This window comes from Labrus bergylta, chromosome 6 (genome assembly GCF_963930695.1).
Source record: "Labrus bergylta chromosome 6, fLabBer1.1, whole genome shotgun sequence".
Classification (NCBI taxonomy): domain Eukaryota; kingdom Metazoa; phylum Chordata; class Actinopteri; order Labriformes; family Labridae; genus Labrus; species Labrus bergylta.
The window spans coordinates 25,517,744-25,539,053 of record NC_089200.1 but is presented as its reverse complement, the minus strand read 5'-3'; the positions used below and the strand labels follow the sequence as shown (position 1 = coordinate 25,539,053).

The 21,310-nt window shown below is 39.9% G+C and overlaps 1 protein-coding gene across 2 annotated transcripts in view; it reads right to left on the bottom strand.

The window, feature by feature from the left end:
• LOC109982366 (inactive N-acetylated-alpha-linked acidic dipeptidase-like protein 2) overlaps nucleotides 1-21,310 on the bottom strand; it is a 504,674-nt gene that overhangs the window by 221,550 nt on the left and 261,814 nt on the right. For both annotated transcript variants that reach the window (XM_065956060.1, XM_065956061.1), the window contains 2 exons: nucleotides 18,641-18,908; nucleotides 615-734 (listed from right to left, as the gene is read on the bottom strand). In XM_065956060.1, coding sequence (XP_065812132.1) covers nucleotides 615-734; nucleotides 18,641-18,908 — 388 coding nt within the window. The remainder of the gene's footprint in view (nucleotides 1-614; nucleotides 735-18,640; nucleotides 18,909-21,310) is intronic.

Below are 21,310 nucleotides of genomic sequence, written 5' to 3'. Positions count from 1 at the left end.
TTACAGTCTATGTGGGCAGCTCGGAGCAGCACAGTCGGACAGCTGGAGTGTCAGGACAAAGGAATTCCCGTGGCAATTATAGATTACACTTGCGACAGTGCGAGATAATACGATGTACAGTATGTGGTGTAAAACAACATAAACACATGAACAAATACACATAAGGTCATTGTTCTGAACCGGCAAAACAGTTCGGAGCCAGTAGAAGCACACACATTGAATAAAGTAAAAACTTATCAACTCTGCTGCCATAGCGGACTGGAGAACGATTGAACACGCATCTGGCTGAAATTAGGGGTTAACGCCATCACTGCATTATTCGACTACACCTGTGTTTTCTCCAGTTTTTCAGGCTGTTTGACAGAAAACCCCGCTAAAATACCCCACACTATCTTGGAAACTCAGTTTAAAGCCTCTCATATGAAAAAGCTTTTCACACATTGGGATAAGACTTATTTCAAAAGATCAAAAGATCTCATTCCAGAGTGAATATTCTTCCTGTTGCAGGATTATAGTCTTAGGTGGATCACAAGTGCAACATTCAATCCCAGGTGTGAATCCCTAGCCAGCAGAGTAGAGCAGAAGCTTTTCGCGGAGCATTGATTTGATTTTACCTTGTACAGCAGGGGTGCTTGGCCAAGCTTGACTGCAGCGATCTGGTTGGTGAGGTTCAGGCTGTCTTTGGCTCTCCGCAGGTCATCCACGCCCCCATATTGGACATCCACCACCTCCCCCTGTGGAGAGACAGGCTCGGGGTCAGCAGATGTTCATTAAAGCACTGTTGAATCTCACATTTTTAAGTACTTCTTTAATATCTTCTGTCATATGCAACACAATAACATATAATAAGTGTGTAAAGGTTTATTTATGTGTATGTATACACTATGATTATATCTGGCTCTCTTTTTCTTTATCCTCTTGTTGTATTATTGCAGAGATGCAAAAACACGTATGGTGAAAAAAGAGAGGGATATAGCTGTATTTTGTTACTAAATACTAAATGGATCCACACGGTGTCTCAGAAAGGGAAATAAGGTTCCATTTAGCGGCTCAATGACAAACACCGGTCTCCTATCTAACTGAGAGAAAAACGCATTTGACGATGTTGAAAATGAGAATAGCTGTCATAATGGCATGTCCAGAGTCTCTGCAAGTCTCGGATACTGTGCATCAGCCTCAGTACTATTTTTGCACTTGTGTGCCTGTTGAGTCCGGTGCTAACGAGGATTGCTTTGTGAAAGTCAGTTCACAACTTTCAGCAGGTATTATTAGAGCAATGTGGTGCAGAAAGGCTCGCCCGGGGCGGAGCCTGATACCTGCTGTTGTAGCGGCCCTAAACAAAAGGCCTCGCTGAACAGGCCAGAGTGGGAACTTCTAATTGTTTGTGTTCTGTGTTTTGTGTATGTACTGATCTTTTGGTGGAAATTGTCTGTGTTGACCGTAACGGTGCTGTGAAAAAAAATGTCCCCATGGGGACAATAAAGTCTATAGTCTAATGTTAAATTAAATTAATTTAGTCAGTCTAATTTAGAAGTTTAATTCTCTCCGGCAAGAGAAGGATGTGACACTTGTATTATTTATTGGCATCAAAATCTAAAGAGGAGGGAGAGCCCCAGAAAAAAAAACACACTGGATATGCACAGAGCTAGGCTCAACTTTAAAAACTGAGAGGCTCGGAGACATAGCTGCTTCTAAGCTTCCTTATATCCTCTGTCCTCGCTTCTTCGTCATACGGGAAGAAGTTCAAGTCCTGCCATCTTAAGCATCGTTCCAAATCTCTTAATGCAGTGTGAGGAGAGAGGATTGACTAGAAAGGAAGGAGATCTGAGGAGAGCAGGGCCGTGTCCATGGGTTTGCATGGGCCCGCCTTGAAATCTGATTGGCCATCCCAGGTACCACCACAAAATCCCAGACTATGATTGGCTATGTACCTTATCAGAGGCTGGACTTTAGTTAAAATGAACTATTCAGGCTGTGTAATAACAGGCTGCTTACTTCTCTCAGCTGTAAATAAATACTAAGCACATCTATCTCATAAGACAGGTTCTTAGGAATGAGTCCATAAAGATTTTCAAGCTAACTATAGCACATCGTCTAACTTGCAAAGCACTTACTTGCAATGTCTGGGTACCGAAACTTTGCAGACAAATGCATTTTTGCAAACTAGAGTCTTCAAAGAGTGAAGCTTAGAATACGTAGATGTTGCCAAATTCTGTTACTTACAAGTACAGATTATTAATGGGGAAAGAAAGGGTAAATATGAAATTAATTTATATGTGTATGTGTAAACTTCATGCCCCCCCCCCTGCATAAGTCAGTCTCCTAGTAGGCCACCACAGCCCAAAAAGTCTGGACACACCCCTGGAGGAGAGACAAGCGAGGATACATGAGAGTGATCTTTGTGGAAGTGTTTTTGCCTGGTGGATAACACTCATTGATTTGACACTTCAGCCAAATAAACCTCAATGAAACTCCAAATTACGAGATTCTATTACCAGGGAACAGAGAAGACACGGACCTGGAAACAAACTTCTTAGATGCACTGAAAAAGACTTGCCAGTGTCCTTGTAGCTACTTACTATCACTACAATTAAATCTGATTACTCACTGGAAGTACTTAAGCCGTGTGTGTGTCTGTGTGTGTGTGTGTGTGTGTGTGTGTGTGTGTGTGTGTGTGTGTGTGTGTGTGTGTGTGTGTGTGTGTGTGTGTGTGTGCGCGTGTGTGTGTGTGTGTATGCGTGTGTGTGTGTGTGTGTGTGTGTGTGTGTGTGTGTGTTTGTTTTGGGCTGTATGTGAGTGTAAATACACATGCATGTATCAGTGACTGAGTGTTTTCCTCTCACAAATTAAGGTGACCCAGAAGTAGTTGAGGAAAGTCAAAGCATAGCTTTTTTGGGGTCTCTCTCTCTTTCTCTCTCTCTCTCTCTCTCTCTCTCTCTCTCTCGATCTGCATGTTCCCTATCTCTCCCAAACCCCTCTCTCACTCTCTCTGCCCCTCCCTACCCCACTCAACTGCATCACCTGGGCCTGATTCATTTTTCATGTGGCCTGGGGGCGAGTGTAACATGATGCTGCAGCGGAGAGAAAGTGAGGAAGAGTTCAAGTGAGTGCGAGTGAGAGCAGAGCGAGAGAGAGAGAGAGAGAGAGAGAGAGAGAGAACATCTTTTTGCATCAGGGGTGCCCAGGAGAGGCGAAAGAGAGAGAGAGAGATTTATCACTCCTGCCTGCATTTGCATCATAAAAGCCCTCCATTTAAACTGCAGACCATGGAGCAGTACAAGACGCAGCAAATTGAAATACAGAAGAATCTCTGTGCGCACTCAGATGCTTGAACTAGATCCACCTCTCTCTATCCTCGCTCTGTTTTTTTTCCATTTCATCTCTGCAAGGTAATGAAATTAACAACAAAGTGGCCTCTGTCTGGCTAACGCTGTGAGCATCACTCTCCTGTTCAGACAATGATTTTTGGCTCTTTACAAAGACAGGCGTACACAAAAGATTTCAGATGCATTTTTCAAAGATGATAATATAAATAATTCTGTAAGATGGTGAGCTGAAGAAGTAAACTTCTCTCTCAGTCTGTCATGTTGGTCATCCATCTGAATGATAACTGATGCCTTTATTATAGAGACAGGACAGAGTCAGAAATCAGGGGGGGGGAGAGATAGAGGGAGGGGAACGACATGCGGGACAGTAGCCACAGGTCGGATTTGAACCCGGACTGCCCGCCTGGATGACCAAGCCTCCGTGGTGGGCGCACACTAACCACTAGGCTCCCAGTGCCCCTGAATGATATCTTTAACATGAAATCTGCTACAATGTGACATTTGATTTCCATGCAGGACGTATCAGATGTTTATTATATACATGAAATAACTTTCCATGATAAAAATAAAAATAAATTGTAGCCAAATTGTTTCACAAAGAAACACCAGAAAGATTGCAGTGTTTGATGCTCAGTTTTTCCTACTCAGGACTGACAAACTTTAAACTATATTTAACAGCGGCTCTGAATTTTGCATTAACAGTAGAAAACCTCCCTTAAGGGGTCCCATCTGACAGTACTCAATTTTGTTGCATCCAATATTTCTGTGAAAACTTAGATGTGTCACTTAAAGTTGCCGTTGGTGTCAGGTTATTTTTTTAACATAATGGTGTTATAGTTGCATAATGCTAGTTGGAGGGCTGCACAGTGAATTTTGCTTAGGGCCCCAACAGACTCTAGAATCGCCGCTCATCTATAGTAATATGGGAAGATATTAGGTAGGGTTTCAAAGAAGAAAAACATGAATTATACATCGCTATTTTCAAGTTGCTCCCATTATCCTAAGTGTAAGAGAAACTGTGAAGAAAAGGATGAAAAGTCATGCAGCGAGTAGAGAGAGAAAGCGGTGGAGGATCGTTTTCTACGCTCTACTGATTGAAGGCTCAAATACAACCTGCAATTGACTCTGATCACATCAAGTAGATTCAGTGGCCTCACATCACCCTGTCATTTTGTCAGACAACAAGAAGAGGCAGGCTTTGGGAAAGTCATTTTCAAAGTCTTCAGAATACAACAGTGACTGCACATGTTTAAAAAAAAAACCTCACCTGAGCTGGCGTAAGGTAAAAAGCAAGAAATCAAGGATTTTGTTTTCACCAGTTTTGAAAAAGCCTGAACATTTTTTTGTGGAGGAATATTAAGCATGGAATTGATGAATGTATGTATGTAATCTATGTAGCAAAATTCAAGATATCTAGAGAATGAAATGATAAAATGACCTTACCATATGATCAGACATTAAGGAAACATGTTATGTTGAAGTGCTGGCTTCTCTCACAACAATGCAGCAGCCAGTATGTCCTCTTTCTATGTTTGGATTCTGGTCCTGAATGCTCTGGATTTGTTTGGACCAGAGAAGGTAGGCGGTTTTACGGCACCCCCAAGCGGCCATTTGGACGCTCCTCAGTTTGCCAGGCAAACAGCAAACCAACAGGTGTTGCAGCGATGGAAGCGGGAAAGAGAAGTGGTTCAGATAGAAGTGATTGTACCTGACTTAAAAAGCCTCTACATGTTTCTATTAAGCTCTACGAGCAGAAACGTGCTCAAACTAGGATCAATGTTGGAAATGTTTTTGAAAAATGGAGAGAGGTTAGAACACAGAAAGGTTTACAGACTGATGCAGAGCTGGCTAAACACTGAAGCTTCAGTGTCCACCACATGGCAACCTGTGTGCACATGGTCTCTAGGGAGGAGGGGGAGGGGAGACAGCTCTCTACAATGTTTGAATTTGGACCTAGGAGAAACGCTAGGTGTCAGTTACATCTTGCTCCTTTAAGTACATCAAAGAACCATTTCAAAATGTGTAATAAGGAAACTGTAACATTGTGATGTAACTGGTTATATGTTGTTTAGTCGATTTAGTTTAGTGCTTGGCTGCACTTATTCTGAAGATTGCTTGCTTGTTCAAACTTCGAAACAAAACATATTCATTTGTACCTTACTTCCTTGTTAATAGAAGACAAATTCAAAGTATGATGGGGACTTTTGCCTACTTCAACTTAAAAACTAGTTCAATTTTTTTAATTCAAACACTTTCACCAACACATCATTATTATCATATTCTATTAAGGACTGATGTTTTGGTAGGTGGTTAATAAATATGTATCCCAGTGCTTGACATGAAAAATAAAACTTTCTGACATCCTGGCATATGTGTACCGTACAAGTGCAGTGTAAGCACAGTCAGTACTCATATGTGAAGTGTCCTCCAACACAAAATAACTACAAACTAAAAAAGTCACAATCCTGTGAATTCATTTTTGTCCGAGCACTTAACTGCAGAATATTCATAATCACTCTGCAGGCTGGCTGTATAAGAGGAGATGATTTCATTAGATTCTCCAGCACATGCGCTCACATTTGCATATTAATGAGGCAAAACAGTTTTTCTTGAAACTCCTGAGAACTCCATTATCCTCTGAGAGGAAGGCTTTATATTAATAGCTGCTGTGATTTATGTAAAGATAAGTATGGTGACATAGCGCTGGCTTCTCAATAACACCAATTACCTTAATTGCATATCTTATTAGTATAGCTTGTTATAATAAATGATTGTGGTTGATGAGGGATTAGGCAGTTTATGTGTCTTGTTAATTTAAATTAATCTCTTAATGTTGACATTATACACATTCAAGTAATAAGTAAATGCAATAGTTTCTCCACCGATGCAACAAAAAGTATCACATAAAAATATGTCCCTATGACTACAGCTCTGTTTGAATCTATGAAGATATTTAGCTCTACCCAACGGGCCTCATTCACCAACCATTCTTAAAAACACATCCTAAATCCTACATCCTTCAACTAAATCCAATTTAAGAACTTTTGAAGGAGATTATTTTTTCTTCTGTGGGATTTGATCTGAGGTAAGAACAGAATTTTTACAAACACTCAAGAGCACTGTTACGCACATTGGAGTCTGACCATCTCCGGCAAAACTACTTGCATTTCATTTGAAACTACAGTTGTATAATATTATAGGGTTTACATGACAATATGTAGTTTCCTAAATAATATTTATCTAATAAAAATGTGTATGTTCATACAAATCCAAGTATTTTTTTAAAGGTCACATATTGTGAAAAATATACTGTACCATGTTCATCTGAAACTAATATGTGTCTCTAGTCTACAAAGCGTAGTATGAGAAAAGTCCATCCACTTTTGCCTGCTCCACTTTTCAGAAAATGTGTGCTCAAACAGGCTGTTTGGAGATTTTCCCTTCATGACATCACAAAGGGCAGTAACCCCTCCCCTAGGTGGGTGACACTCCCACAGCTAGGTGTTTGTTCTGTCCTCTAAATCTGCCTTCTCACCATAAACAATAGAGCATGGAACAAGAAAGCACGAGCCACAGAAACAGCCTGTTCTGATCAGGGCTGAAATAGAGGGGATTATAGGCATGATCAAATACAGGATCAAAGTGGATTTATAACAAGAAACTTCACAGACATGTTTTGGGGAGCTATGGGATTAATTTATAGTTGTTGAAAAGGAGGATAATATGTGACCTTTCAAATAAATAACATACACATGACACTTAGATTCACATACATTTATTTTGTTTATTGCATCCTATGTGTCTTTTTTTCCCCCCTGCGTATCCATTGGTCACACTGCTGTAGAAAACATCATGTTTGCTGCTGCAGCAGTACCTCCCCTTCACAACTGATCAAATTTCTTCTCCGTTATTGAGTCATTTAAGAACATGTTGGTGAATCATACGGAGAGTCCTCTTAATTTGTACGAAAAAGTATTCAGCTGATATTGGTGAATGAGGCCCAATGTGAATCCAGAGTAAATTGCAGAGAGGTCTATTTATGTATTTAATTATTCAATATTGAAAGATCTTATATAAGAAACACCTCAGCAGAATAATAAAGCACGGCTTCTAAATTCTATTGGTTGTTATTTAGTTTGCTGGGATATTATAAGATAATCATCAACATGTCATTTTGAGCGCTGATTGTTCCAACAAGTCAGTTACAGTTTACACAGTGGAGAAACATCCTGCAAATGTTTACTCTGTGATTATGGATGCACAAGAATACATGCATATAAATGTCCCTGTTTGCTTTCAGACACATACACACATATTGTAAATTTGGTGGATTTATTAAGTCAGCTCTCTGGAGTAAAGCGTGCATGTAGAACTGTGGAAATATATGTACATGTAATGGCCTATTTATAATTGGTGGCGAGGGCTGTTTGTGCGTTAGAGGTTGAATGTATATAGTTTTTTTTTATGCATACGGAGGTGGGTGGTATATGAGGAAAATGTAGGGAGTGCAGGTATGGGTAATAAAGGAGGTGCAGCTTGATGTATATGGAGGGAGCGTTTGTGCAGCCACTGAGAGAAGGGCTCAGATACAATGGGTTTCTCTCATATGTATTAGGATGCATTGGTTATGTGCTGTATTAAGCTATAAAGGAAGCTGGTCTTATTAACTATTATACCTATACATAAAAAACCCCCCACTATAATAGTGTATAACCCACGCAGAAAGAAGACAGATAAAGAAAGCTTAGTGTTGATGGTAGGGGTGATTAAAAGATAAAGGAACAAAGGATCCTCAAGCAATGAGAAAGAATTGAACCCACATGGTGAGGTGTCTTTTTCTTACACTAAACAAAGTTGTTCATTCATTAACCAAACCAAAAAGAACAATTTATGATAACCAAGTTGGGGAAAAGATGCTGATTGGTACCTTGATGTAGAAGCCAAATGGCACCGAAAAAAGGTATACCAATAACAGATTTATGTAACATCTGTATGAGAAAGGTATACAAGGGTGAAGAGTACGCAACTTAAACTGTTAACATTAATGAAGAATGAAGTCTGAGTGACGTTACCAATTTGCTCCTGCAGGGGGCTTTGGAGTCGCATGGATAGCGGTCGCCATGATGAAAATGCTGCCTCAACCTATCTGTCAGTCAACCTAACTGTCAGTCAACCTAACTGTCAGTCAACAACGACAAGCTGAGAGCTGAAGCTGAAGCGGGTTTTAAGCCTTATTATTTCTGCTGTAAAATTTAGCTTTTTTGAATGGGGTGTGTATGTGACTTCTGGTGCTTCTGCAGCCAGCCTCAAGTGGACACTCGACGAACTGCAGCATTTTGTACTTCCACATTGGCTTAATTTTTCAACACCGGAGGTTGCCGCTTGGTATAGACAACTAATGAGGATAATTTGTATTTTACTTTGTAAATATTATTTTGATAACAAAGATGAGCTTGGATCTGCACAGAAGAACGGCCGTCTCATCACTTTCTCCCCCGTGATGATCTTCTCAGCCTCAGAGGTATGAAGTGTCCTGCCTGAATATAAAGCCAAAAAACGGCAAACCAATACACATGCAAATACACATGTCATCTTCTCCCACCTGCACCCCAAACCAATCCAGAACACGAGGTGGCTGCTTGAGGTCACAAATGACAACAGTAGTAGCATTTCAAATCAAGAAACAGATCCACATTCCAGGTCCTCCTCATTCCCGGTCGTTACTCGTGAGTCTGGCAGCAGCAGAGTGGGTGACCCCATTTCTCCCTTTGCCTCTGACAGCAAAAGACCAAAAAGGGTTTCTGATAAAGGGCAGCACTTGATACATAACATCTTCCCTCAAACAGTGAAGTTCCTAACCTCTTAAATACACTCTAAATCTGTGGCTGTCTCAGTGGAAGATGTCAGCTAATGCCGGCGGCTCCTCACCTGGGGTCAGGTCTATCATTCTCCTACCTTAGGTAAGGTGAATAAAGAAAAAGTGAAATCAAACGTCAGACTGTCTCCTCTCTTCCTTCTTTGATTTGGAAAGGTGTAGTCCTCCTCACTTTATGCATTGTAGATTCTGATTCTCCACTTAGAAATTAGTTTGATACTCAGCTTGCTCTTCTAGTTCTTCTAATGCTAGATTATTTTTTAATGAAGGGGGCTTTTGAAGCCTGTCAATGGTGGTCGCCATATTGGAACACTCAAACTAACTTTCAGTCAACCAAGTACAAGGCAAAGGTCAGAAGCTGAGGCAGGTCTGAAGCCTATCGACAAACAACTAAACTGGTCCAGCTTGTCAGTCAGGTGAGCCACTCGCCTCTTAATAAAGAACTCTTGAGTAAAAAAAAAAAATGTACCCCCTGTACAATGTGTCCCGATTGAGACATGAGGTTTTCCAAATTCATTTTTTGTACCAGGCTGTAAAACATGTAGAAATTTACATTTTTTTAAATAGGTGTGTATATGAATTCAGGGGCCTCAAGTGGACACTTGATTGGCACACACTGTGTTACTGTAAAGTTACATTAAGACTGAATTTTCAATATGGTGACCGCCAACGTAAGGCTTCAAAAGTGCATTTCAGTAACCAATGAGGGACGCCAAGTCAGTAATTTGGCTATATATGTGAATGGCCCACAAAACAGCTGAGCGGCTTGCCTCCTCTTCAAAATGAATTTGTACAGACATTCTCAGTGTGTTCTTATCTGATGATGAACCACGGCAAGGTTAACCTGTTCCAAAGCACATTGGAGTCACACTTATTCAAAGAAAATTCCCTTAAACATAGCTAAAAGCTTCAACCTTCAAGTGAACAGTATAAAGATGGGATCAATTCAAAGAGACGAGAAAAGCGAAGTGATAAAAGGTGAAAAAGAGTTGAGGACAGGAATGAGGAGACAGGGTGAGGACAAGTATTTTACTATGGAGCTGTTGAATTAGTCAGAGGATTTTCCTCACAGCCCATACTTGGAAGGCTTTAAAGTTAGCATTTATGAAGCATTAGTGAGTTTTTTTTTCTATGCAGGGATGTTGAGTCACATTATGATCCTAGCTGTGCATTTACCCCAGCTTGCTTTTCCCTTTTTTTTTATTTCCATCCAGTTTGATTTGAAGTGATTTTTTTCCCCATTTTCTTTTAGAATACTTTACGTTATTAAAAAATAAGCTTTTGGCAGGAAGTATTTACAGCCTTGGGATAAATGGCTTTGACTCAAAGAACAACCACAAATCATTGATGTAAAAAAATAGCATCAGATAAAAACTACAGTACCATTAGATTGTTTCCTAAATGATTTCTTTTGAAATTCATTCAAGAATCCAAAATAATTAAGAATCCTTTATTCATATTCCAACTACTGAGAAAAAAGTGAAGGGTATTAAGATCATGAGGAGTTTCTAAAAGTAGAACAAGTACTTTCCGACATAGAAAACTGTGGAGGCTTGTAGTAAAGTTAATCAAAAGCTAAAGGTAATAAAATATTTGAAACAGTTTCTAAGTCTAAAACATATCATATGTTGAGATTCTACCAAACTGAACATGTATCTTGTATCATTTAAGAATAATAAAGATAAAGTTAGACTAACCTCCATCAGACAATTAAATGCCATAATTCTGGTAATTCCGGTGACCTTGACACCAAACATGCACTGTTAAAAAGCTCAACTTGGACTAGTCACAAAATCCCCCCTCTAACAGTGGTAGGTTCCACGAAGGAGACAGACTGGAGCCTTCAGAATTCAAGCTGCGAGAGTGATTGAGTTAAAGAAAAGGGTGCTACTTGGTTCAATTTAGTGTTGAAATAAACCACACACACAAAGAGAGATACATTCACACGTATGTGTGATGTACACAATCAACAAGTTTAATAAATTGTTCCAAGTGAAACCTGTGACTCCTGAGTGATTAAACCAGTCACACCAGTAGGGGTTGGATATTTCCAGAACCCAAGTTTTGAGAGAAGCCTCAGTCAGCTGATCTTTCTTTTAGATTATTTAACCTAACTATAGGGTCGATAACTTCATAATTTAAACACTGTATTATTCTTATTCTTCTTATTTTTATTATTATTATTATTATTATTATTATTATTATTATTATTATTATTACATCCTATTCTGATATTGATCTATGCTTTTAAAGGCAGAATATGCGATTTTTTGATCCAGCAGATGTCGCCCTTGAGCACCAGCATGAAACCAAAACAGCTTGTGCTGCATTGTTGTGTTAGCATGCTAATGCTAGCGATCTTCATTATGCTCGTATCTTCACACTGCATGTAAATTTACCTGAAATTAATGTGTTCTAGAAACGTAGTTAGGCAGTGAGTACAGTATGTTATTCTTATGTTCTCTAGTCCCTCAATTAAACAACTTTTATACGCCGGGGGATGAGCTGGCCGGCTGTCCGGGCGATGTAAACAAAGTGAAGATAGGACACGGAAAGCTCGGGAAGCTTCACAGACAGTAGGACTCGAGTGTTACACTCATGGTCTTTACACCAGCTCCCAGTCTGTCAGAGAATAGATTTTAAAATACTGCTGCTGGTTTATAAAGCGCTTAATGGTTTCGGGCCAAAATACATTAGTGACCTTCTGATTAATTACGAACCATCCAGATCACTCAGGTCATCATGGACAGGTCTGCTCTCTGTCCCCAGAGTCAGAACCAAACACGGAGAAGCAGCATTCAGTTTCTATGCTCCTCATAGAAACAAACTCTCAGAAAACTCAAAAACTTTTAAATTGAGGTTGAAGACTAATGCATGCCTTTCATTAAACAATTTTAATGAGATTTTAAACTTTAAATCTGAAACTGTAACGTTTACGCTTATTGTATAACTCTTTTCATATTGACATTTTTATTTTATTGACTTCAATTAATTTTATTTTAATGATTTTATCTTAACATATTTTCAGATTTAATAAGGATATCATTTGTTGGAGCGATTTTTTAATTTTCTATCTTAATGTTTGTTTTTTCCTCTGTCATGATGCTTTTGATGTCTTGTGTGAAGAACTTTGAATTGCCTTGTTGTTGAAATGTGCTATGTAAATAAACTCACCTTGCCTTATCTTCTGTGTGACTAAGAACACAACAATAGCAGATGTATTGGCTGGAGATGTTCTTATTAAAACATAAAAATTATTTGACGTATCGGAGCGATTCATGTTGCAAAAATACAATGATGTATTTAAATACCTTTGGTCAATACAGCATTTCCTCACCATACTAACTGGTTTTAACAGGCTGGTAGCCTAGTGATTATGGTGCGCGTCCCATGCACAGAGGCTATAGTCCTCGTGGCAGCAGCACAGGTTTGAATCTGACCTTTGCCCTTTGCTGCACTCTGCCCCACTCTCTCCTAACATGTCCTGTCTCTCTTCAGCTGTCCTGTCCAATAAAGGCAACAATGGCCCAAATTCTGTGTGTGTGTTTTATATATATATATATATATATATATATATATATATATATATATATATATATATATATATATATATATATATATATATATATATATATATATAATAAGTTAACTGATACATTGAATCACCACTAAAGTTTTTAATGAATAAATGGCTTTTAGAAGGGCCCTCACTTGTGCCTGAGCAGTATATTGTCAGATCATTGATGCCGTATACCTCCTCATTATGAACATTTAAGCGGGCCCAGAAGCCAAAGGCAGAGCTCTGATGAAAATAATAGGCTGCTTAAGGCTAGTTTTTAACTGAAATGAACCCAAAAACTTAGTTTGTCAGAGTGTTCAGCCAGTTTCCTGTCTGAGGACTCAAAATTGGCTGCTTTTACTTACTATTGATTTACATCATTAAGAGCCATTGTACCAAAAGGCAACAGTATTCGATACCCATCCCTCGTGCCAAAGCACACCACACTCAGTTCCTATACTCAAGTTGTTTTCAAGAAAATTGAGATAGAGCTTTGAAGAGAAATTACATGCTGTATCTATGGACTGAATCAATTAATTTAGAAGCTACTAGAATCAGTGATGTGATATATGATTTTCAACTCTCGTCCTTACAGCTGGAAGCAAATGGTCTTAAAGCTCTTCAGGGAGGCTGTTCCCTCGCTTCACTTGATGGATAACACCGCCTGGTTAATGCATATGGTTCCAGGAGGATGTTGTTAACTTCATGGATGTTTATGCCACCTTCCTCTGCTGCCTGCATATTTTCTCAATTTATCTGTAAGACCTAGATGTCTAAAGACTACTGCGTCTATCTGTGGTGTCCATTCCCACATCAGTCCCTGTTCTTTATTTCTGGTTATTTCTTGTCTTGATGCATCAAATGAACTATTTCCCATGGCACACACGATGCTTTCTGTGTATCCCGAGTTACAAAATTAAGACTACAGAGAAAAGAAAGAGTGAACATAAGAGCAAACTAAAAAGAAATTAAGGGCCTCATTTCAAGCCTTTCTAACTAAAAAATGGAATTGAATGAAAAATGAAAGTTTGAGAGCCACTGCATTACAGTGTGATGGAATAAGCATGAGCTACTTAAGCCTGGCACTCACTAAAATATTCAATCTTTAAAGATGTTGAAGTATGAGTGAGCCCACACATGAAGACAAATAATGACAGATTTAACAGTTCTGTTCTCACGCCTCATTTCTACATACTCCGTGTGCCGCGGGCAGTCAGTGCACGCCCTGCCCCACTGGACCTGTTTCTGGAACGTGAGAGCAGTGGAACGAGCTATGAGCAGCTGTACACAAATCACAGGAGAACTACAAGATCACGCGGGAATAAAGAGAAAAACATGCAAACAACATGTTGCTTTGTCTTTCTGAGGATGATTTGTTGTTCATTCTGTGCCTGTTTTGACATTATGTTGTTAAAGTGATGAGAAATATGATCGTGAGTCCATATATCGTGTTTTATTTTGAAATTGAGCGGACTCTCTGTGCGTTTCTTGTCTGACTTCCTGTCTGGGTTGTCATATTATGTCCATCTTGACGTGGGCTTGCAGCGTGCGCCGTCAAAATTAGACCTGCAGTGTATTTGAAACAGAGCAGAGCATAGTGGCGCTGGTGGCACGCGCCGCGGCTCTCTCTGTGGAAACACAATGATTGATTAGAGTGGCAGCGAACCACAGCGTAGAACTATAAACATGCAATTCATTGGGATTAACTATTAAACTTTGGCGATTAATAGTGATAAAAATTGTAATTGTTTGACATCCGTACTTTACACTTGATCTTATTCTCTTTCTCTGTGGTCAGTTTAATGTGTGTGTGTGTTGTGTGTGTGTGTGTGTGTGTGTGTGTGTGTGTGTGTGTGTGTGTGTGTGTGTGTGTGTGTGTGTGTGTGTGTGTGTGTCAGCAAAGTGCCTACAGGACCAGAAAACCAGTGACTCCAACAGCAGGACTTATTAGTCCAGTAAACTTGCTCCGGGTTGCCACCCATCCATCACAAACGCCATATTTAATTGTCTGAATGCCATGTTTAGGTTCGGCAAACTGCCGCTTAATTCAAGGCAGCGTGCAGGAACCGAGCTGGGAAATAATCTGGTGATGGATGACTGTGACCCTCCTTTGGGTAGACTCCGACGAGCGGACAGCTGGATGGATCGAGCAGAGCAGAGAAAGCAGAACAAGGAGAGAGGGTGGGAGAGAAAACAGGAGAAAAACTTGGTATTCAGAGAATCACTCCAACTTTTCATCTGCCCTCAGGCCAGCAGGGGCTCAAGGGAATAACAAGCGTCTCCTTCAACCCCTTTTTTTTGTTCCCGGGATACAGAGAAGCAAAACCTTCTAAAAATAGTGTATTTCCTTGTGTGTGTGTGTGTGTGTGTGTGCGCGTCTGCGAATGTGTGCGTGTGTGCATGTATGTGTGTGTGCTGGCTAGCCTGAGCAGACTTCATGCATAATGACTTCCATTAACCTTCAAACTACTGAGGATGGCAGAGAAAGATTTACAGTCCATAAAGCATGACACAAATACTATGTTGAAGGTTTTTACAGTATGGTTTTCTCATCGTGTTTCTTAGCTTTTCTTTAAGCCGAGAAAACTCTGATCTAAGTTTCCTTTATAATGTGTGTGAAATACCTCTTGTTTTTGAGACACAGAAAGAGACAATCTTTCAAAAGAAACATTGTGTTCTTCAAAAGGCATTAATGATATATGTCTAAAGTTTCTGCTGACAAAAATGCTTACACGTTGATCCTGATCTTTGAGCCCAAAAATTTAATTATTTCATCCCCAAAGCCAAGTCCACCTTTGTGTTAATGGTAAAAAAGACCTGAGCTTGTATAGCGCTTTTTTAGTGTCTGACTACTAATAGCACTTTTACATCACAAGTCACACCTACACATGCACACACTGACGGTCGAGGCTGCTCTGTAAAGTTACCTTTAGAAGTAACTAATCCCATTCACACACGTTTATCTGCGCCGATGAAGCAACGGGAGTGCCTTGGGGTTAAGTGTCTTGACCAAGGACACATCAGACATGTGGCTGCAGAAACTGAGGATTGAAGCCCTGACCTCTACCACTGATCCACTGCCGCCCATGTGTATATTTTGAAGATATTTCATTCAGTCATTCCTGAGATATTGCAGTCACAGGGATGTTCTATACAATCAATGACAAAAAATAACGCCTTTTGGCCACATCTGTCAGCCAGAACAGAGGTGTAATGAAGTGTCATGCAGGCTGTTTCCCTGACAATAAAACCAATTCTAAAGTTAAAAAAAAACTGCCTTTAAGACAACAACAACAACAACATTAACAGTGGGTTAGAGAAGGATTGTTTAAATGGAGCTCCTTTTGTCAGTTTAAAAGGACTATCAACAGCAAATACTGAATAAATGGAGATCCAACTGCTGCAAAGACACGAAAATACCATCTAATGAGGCTGACTCAGAGTTAGATAGTCACAGGCTGGACACACATTATGTCTTTGTTTTTTTGTTTCATGTGACTTTTTTTTTCTCCCAGCATCACCACCTGATTAACGCTGTCGAGCTGTTTAAATTTCCTGATTTACTACAATAATCTACAATTAGATTGATCAATCCATCCCTGTACCATGTATCCCTGTATCTGCTGAGAACAAATTTAAAGAACACAGCAACAAGATGACATTGCTCATTATCTTGTTATAAGTGGCCTTTACTCCATCACTCCATCACTCCATAATTCCATCCATCCATCCATCCATCCATCCATTTTCTTCCATTTAGTAAGTCAACGTAGATTTAGTAAGTCAACGTAGATTTCCAAACCTCCATCAATGTTTTCCAGCTCCTCCTGGGGGATTCTGAGGCATTACCAGGCCAGATTGGATATATAATCCCTCCAGAGAATTCTGGGTCTTCCCCAGGTTCTCCTTCCAGTTGGTCATGACTAAAAGACCTCTAAATGGAGGCAATCTGGGGGCATCCTAGCCAAATGCCAGAACTGCCACAACTGGCTTCTTTGCAAAGGAGTAGCTGCTCTACACCAAGCTCCTCCCAAATGTCGGAGCTCCTCACCCTATCTCTAAGGCTGAGCCCAGACACAGTCGAGGAAACTCATTTAGGCTGTTTCTATCTTCAATTTTTATTCTTTCACTCACTACCCAAAGGGTGAGGGTTGGAACAAAGATTGACCAGTAAATCGAGAGCTTTGCCTTAAGGCTCAGCTCCCTCTTCACCACAACGGTGCACACGTCTGAATCACTGCTGACCCTGAACCAATCCAACTGTCAATCTCACAGGTCCATCTTACCCTCACTCCTGAACGAGACCCACGAGATACTTAAAATCCTTCACTCAGGTAGAAGACTCGCTCCCCACCCGCAGGCAAAGAACCAATGGCCTTTACGGCATGATGCAAAGCCTACTCTCTGCCTCCCTGAAGACAAACGTTTGGTGAACTTATTCCTTTATTTCAGATAAGGACAGAACAATAGTTAAATAGTTAAATATGGGTATTAAGCTTTTGAACCTGGCTGTAATAGAGAAGGGGCTTCGAGTGCCTTTCTCCTGTCAAATAATCAAATAATGTCTCTTATATCCATGAAACTTAGGCTAAAAGGTAGATTGTAGTCATAATTTAACATTAACTTCATTAATGAATTACTTTATATATTCAAAAGTCAAAATTCTAATATTGTAAATGTAGAAATACGACCAGAATTCTTATTTGAACCCTTTGAGACTTGCTGCTTTTTTATGAACCGAAAAGGTGTTGTGATAGTACTCACTACAACGGAAAACAATGCCTACATACGTATATTTTCTTATAGTGATGTCTTTTCTTATTGCAAGTATCTTTAAATATACCATTACCCTAAAATTGGTACAACCTATGGTTAATATTTTTGTGCTTACTCTTTTTCTAACATGGTTTAGTAAAATCATGTAAAAAAACAAAAACATCTTGCCGCCACTTTTGGAAGGTCTTTTTTTCTAGTGGTTGAGAAACCTATTCTAATCAAAATTTAGAAAAGAAAGAGGTCCTCAGTAGAGATGGGACCGGTCCCGTCTTATATCCGTATCCAATATTGAAGTAATTTACGGATTGGATATTGGACTGATGGTGCCGATCCACATCACTGATCAAGAAAGACCATTGGGCACTTTAACCATTCTCAGCTCGCATAGCCTCACTTTGAAGACGTTCAGACTGAACTGTAAGAAATGCCCACAAATTGTCTCCATGGCGACATTCAAATGAGAGTAAAAGCTCTATTTACATGTTAAAAAGCACAATTCTTACACTTCAGTTTAAAATATTTAATTTGAAAAAGGTGACAGCTGCTGCTGCTTCCTGTATGTGAATATAGTAAAACAATAGATATCCAATATAGTAAAAATGTAAATAAAAGAACGAAAGCACACTACGGTCTTTAAAAAATGAAATTACTTAGTCCAAATGGCAACATGTATTTGTATTGCAAATGCAAACTTCCTGCACCCATAACAGATCTTCATCTGGGTCTATTTCATCATTTCATCACATATTGTGTGAAACTCTCCTCCATAACAAGGATGGGGTGAGGTACTGTATTCCTAGTAAATCCAACAAGCAGTTATATGTGATCACTACAAAGCCCCATCTGTGTTTCTCTTCATTTATCTTAATCAAATTTACCCTTGCTAAAAAATAGATGCACTACAACATTGTTGGACCTTTAACTGCAGTTGGCCAAGAACAGTCAAAGCCACAACCTCTGGCTCTGACCTTTACTGATGACCCTGTAGTGACTGGGGATCTGGAAAATCTGAGAGTACATGTGATGGCTGGAAAGGTGCAGAGGCTAGGAGGGTGAAGCAACCTTTGGTTGAAGCAATGTCAAAACAGGGTGACTTTACAATACCTGCACACTCCCCACGGCAGAGTAGGCAGCATAGGAGAACTGCTGCTTGGGCAGGTCGTTGGGTCCACGCTGGTCACAGGAATTCCCGTTTGGCAGGAAACACTGGCGACTGGACCTGTCAGTGATGGTGTTGGGTGTGGAGCCAGGCAGACTGAGCAGAACTGTGTGATTGGTTAGATGGACATCAGTCAAACCGAGTCCCACCCACTGCCTGTAGAGGTACTTGGCTCTGGCTTCCTCGCTGTCATCTGATTGGCTGGAGAAAGACCTGTGACAAGTCACAAAGATAAATTCAAATTCGTTCCCACAACAGATAACAGTGGATTAGTTCTTCATTAGGCTGTGTTCACACTGGACTTCTTTTTTCAGAAAAAAGTGCTGCTTTCAGCGCCTTTTGAGCGCTTATGCGTGAGTGTTCTGTAACCTTAATAACAGGATCTAGTCTGCGGTGCAACCGCGCCAGAGCCGGCTGGAGCACAACGCATCAATTTAGCACAGAAAAGAACAAGCGGGACGGGAAGTCAGACACCAATACAACATTAAAACATCTGGTTTATTTTCAGAATAACACCCTCAGTTTTGACGGTTCAGAAAAACGACCGTTTGTTTGTTTGTTTATGTGTTTATAAGGTTTTTATTGAGTCTTATACCACATACATCGTATTATCTCGCGCTGTCGCGAGTGAATCTGTTAAATTACCGCGGAAATTGCTTTGTCTTCATACTCCAGCTGTCCGGCTGTGCTCTCCGTGCTGCGGACTGAGAACGCAGCCGGTGGGTGTTGACGGATGAGGATTCACAGACCCGTAACAGACCGGAGCGGACACGCAATGCACACATATTTGGTGGAAGTTTGCCGTCTTTGGGCACAGGTAACTAGGGAGTAGGTTAGGTTACTACTCGTCCTGATTGGTCAGCTGTCACATGGACACATGGACATGTGGCTGCAGGAGCTGGGGATCAAACCCCCAACATTCTGGTTTAATGTTTGAATCCCCCTGGCGTATATGTCACTGAGTAGGATTCATGACAAAGCCGTATGTGTATAGGAGCATTTACAGTACTCAACGATTCCAAGTGCGTGCTGTTTGATATTGTATGAACTCTTAGGGTGCACTCACACAAGGCAAAGTTGTCCCATACTGTGCTTAAGCACGATTGTCCCCCCTCCCCATTCTTCCGCTGCCCTGCACTCACACTGTTTCAGGACTAACCTGGCCTTAGCATGGTAATCTCTTATACATAACGTCGTAATACAACACATGAATGGCTTGAAGTAATGATGAAGAGTGCTTAGTTTACAAGACAGGCAGACTCAAAACTAAACAATAAAAAAAATAAAAAAATAAATGATGCATGGTCAAGTCCGTGTCTGCACTTTGGGGAACAACACAGGGAACAAGACAGCTACTTTACTGACTTTGTGGCTTATTTTGAGTCATTTTAGTAAGATACAGACATAATACTCAATGACGAAGGCTGTCCAAGCACACCTCTTCCAAGCCTGCCAGAGCCAAGGAAGTGTAACGAGCTTGAGCCCAGATCAGAGCACTCACACTACTCAAACAAACCGGACTTTAGGGGTGAAGTGTACTTGGGCATGGTACAGATTGCCTAGTGTGATTGAGCCCTTTATGCTACTCCACCATGACAAGCATGTCACAGTTATTCACATCACAAGGCTTTAAATGAACAACACCATCATGACATTCTTGAAAAATTACACTCATTAAAATGGAAAGTGTTCATAAAAGATTGCGTGAAAGACTGAATATGGAGAAATCCATTTGGCAATTCAAACTATTCAGAATGATAACAGTAATTTATTGTTAATTGGTCTTCCATCTTCTCCACATTTGCAGGTTCTTAAACAGAAACCTCTCTCTAACACACATTTCCCACAGGAGCTGTCAGTCTCCATCATCCTCCTGGCCATAATTGCATGAAATACATGTCAATAAAATTTGATCCAGGCCTTATTTGAGTCTCCTCTGTTGGTTTGTTTGTTCCTGGTGTTTACTCTTTTTATTGTTCTGACTCTGACAGGTCTGGGTTTAAATTTTCAGCCATATAGACGTTTCCAGGATGGACTGGCTGATATTTCAGATTTTTTTGTTTGAGAACAAATACACCATCCAGCACTGAATAATAACTTGGCCTGAGAAGATAAGATATCTCAATAAAAATATATGCTCTCAAATATAAAGTCTACAAATAACAAAGAATGAAGCCTTTTTCTTTGTGAAAAGAAATAAAATGAAATAATGCACTTTCAAAATGTCACGATTAACAACAAATGTAGAGACGGTTTTATCTAAGACGGTGTCTTAGATCAGAGTTATTTCTTTAAAAAAGAGAGAGTCACAAAATATTTTAGCATTTGCAAAACACTGAACATTTTCTTTGTCTAGATTGTCAATACATTTTAAATAAGAAATAGATTCACACATATTGTTATACTTTTGTGTTTGTCATATTTCAAAGCAAACTAAATTAATGACAACATTAAAGAAAACCTCAAACAAACAAAAGGGAGACAAATTCATGTTTTTAGAAGCCTCTTTAAGGAGTTCCAAGATTCAGCAGCTCTGATAAGTATACCTTTTGTTTTACAGTTTGATTGTAGAACAGATTAAGGGCCAAGATTTGATGAGTAGTGGTTGAAAAGAA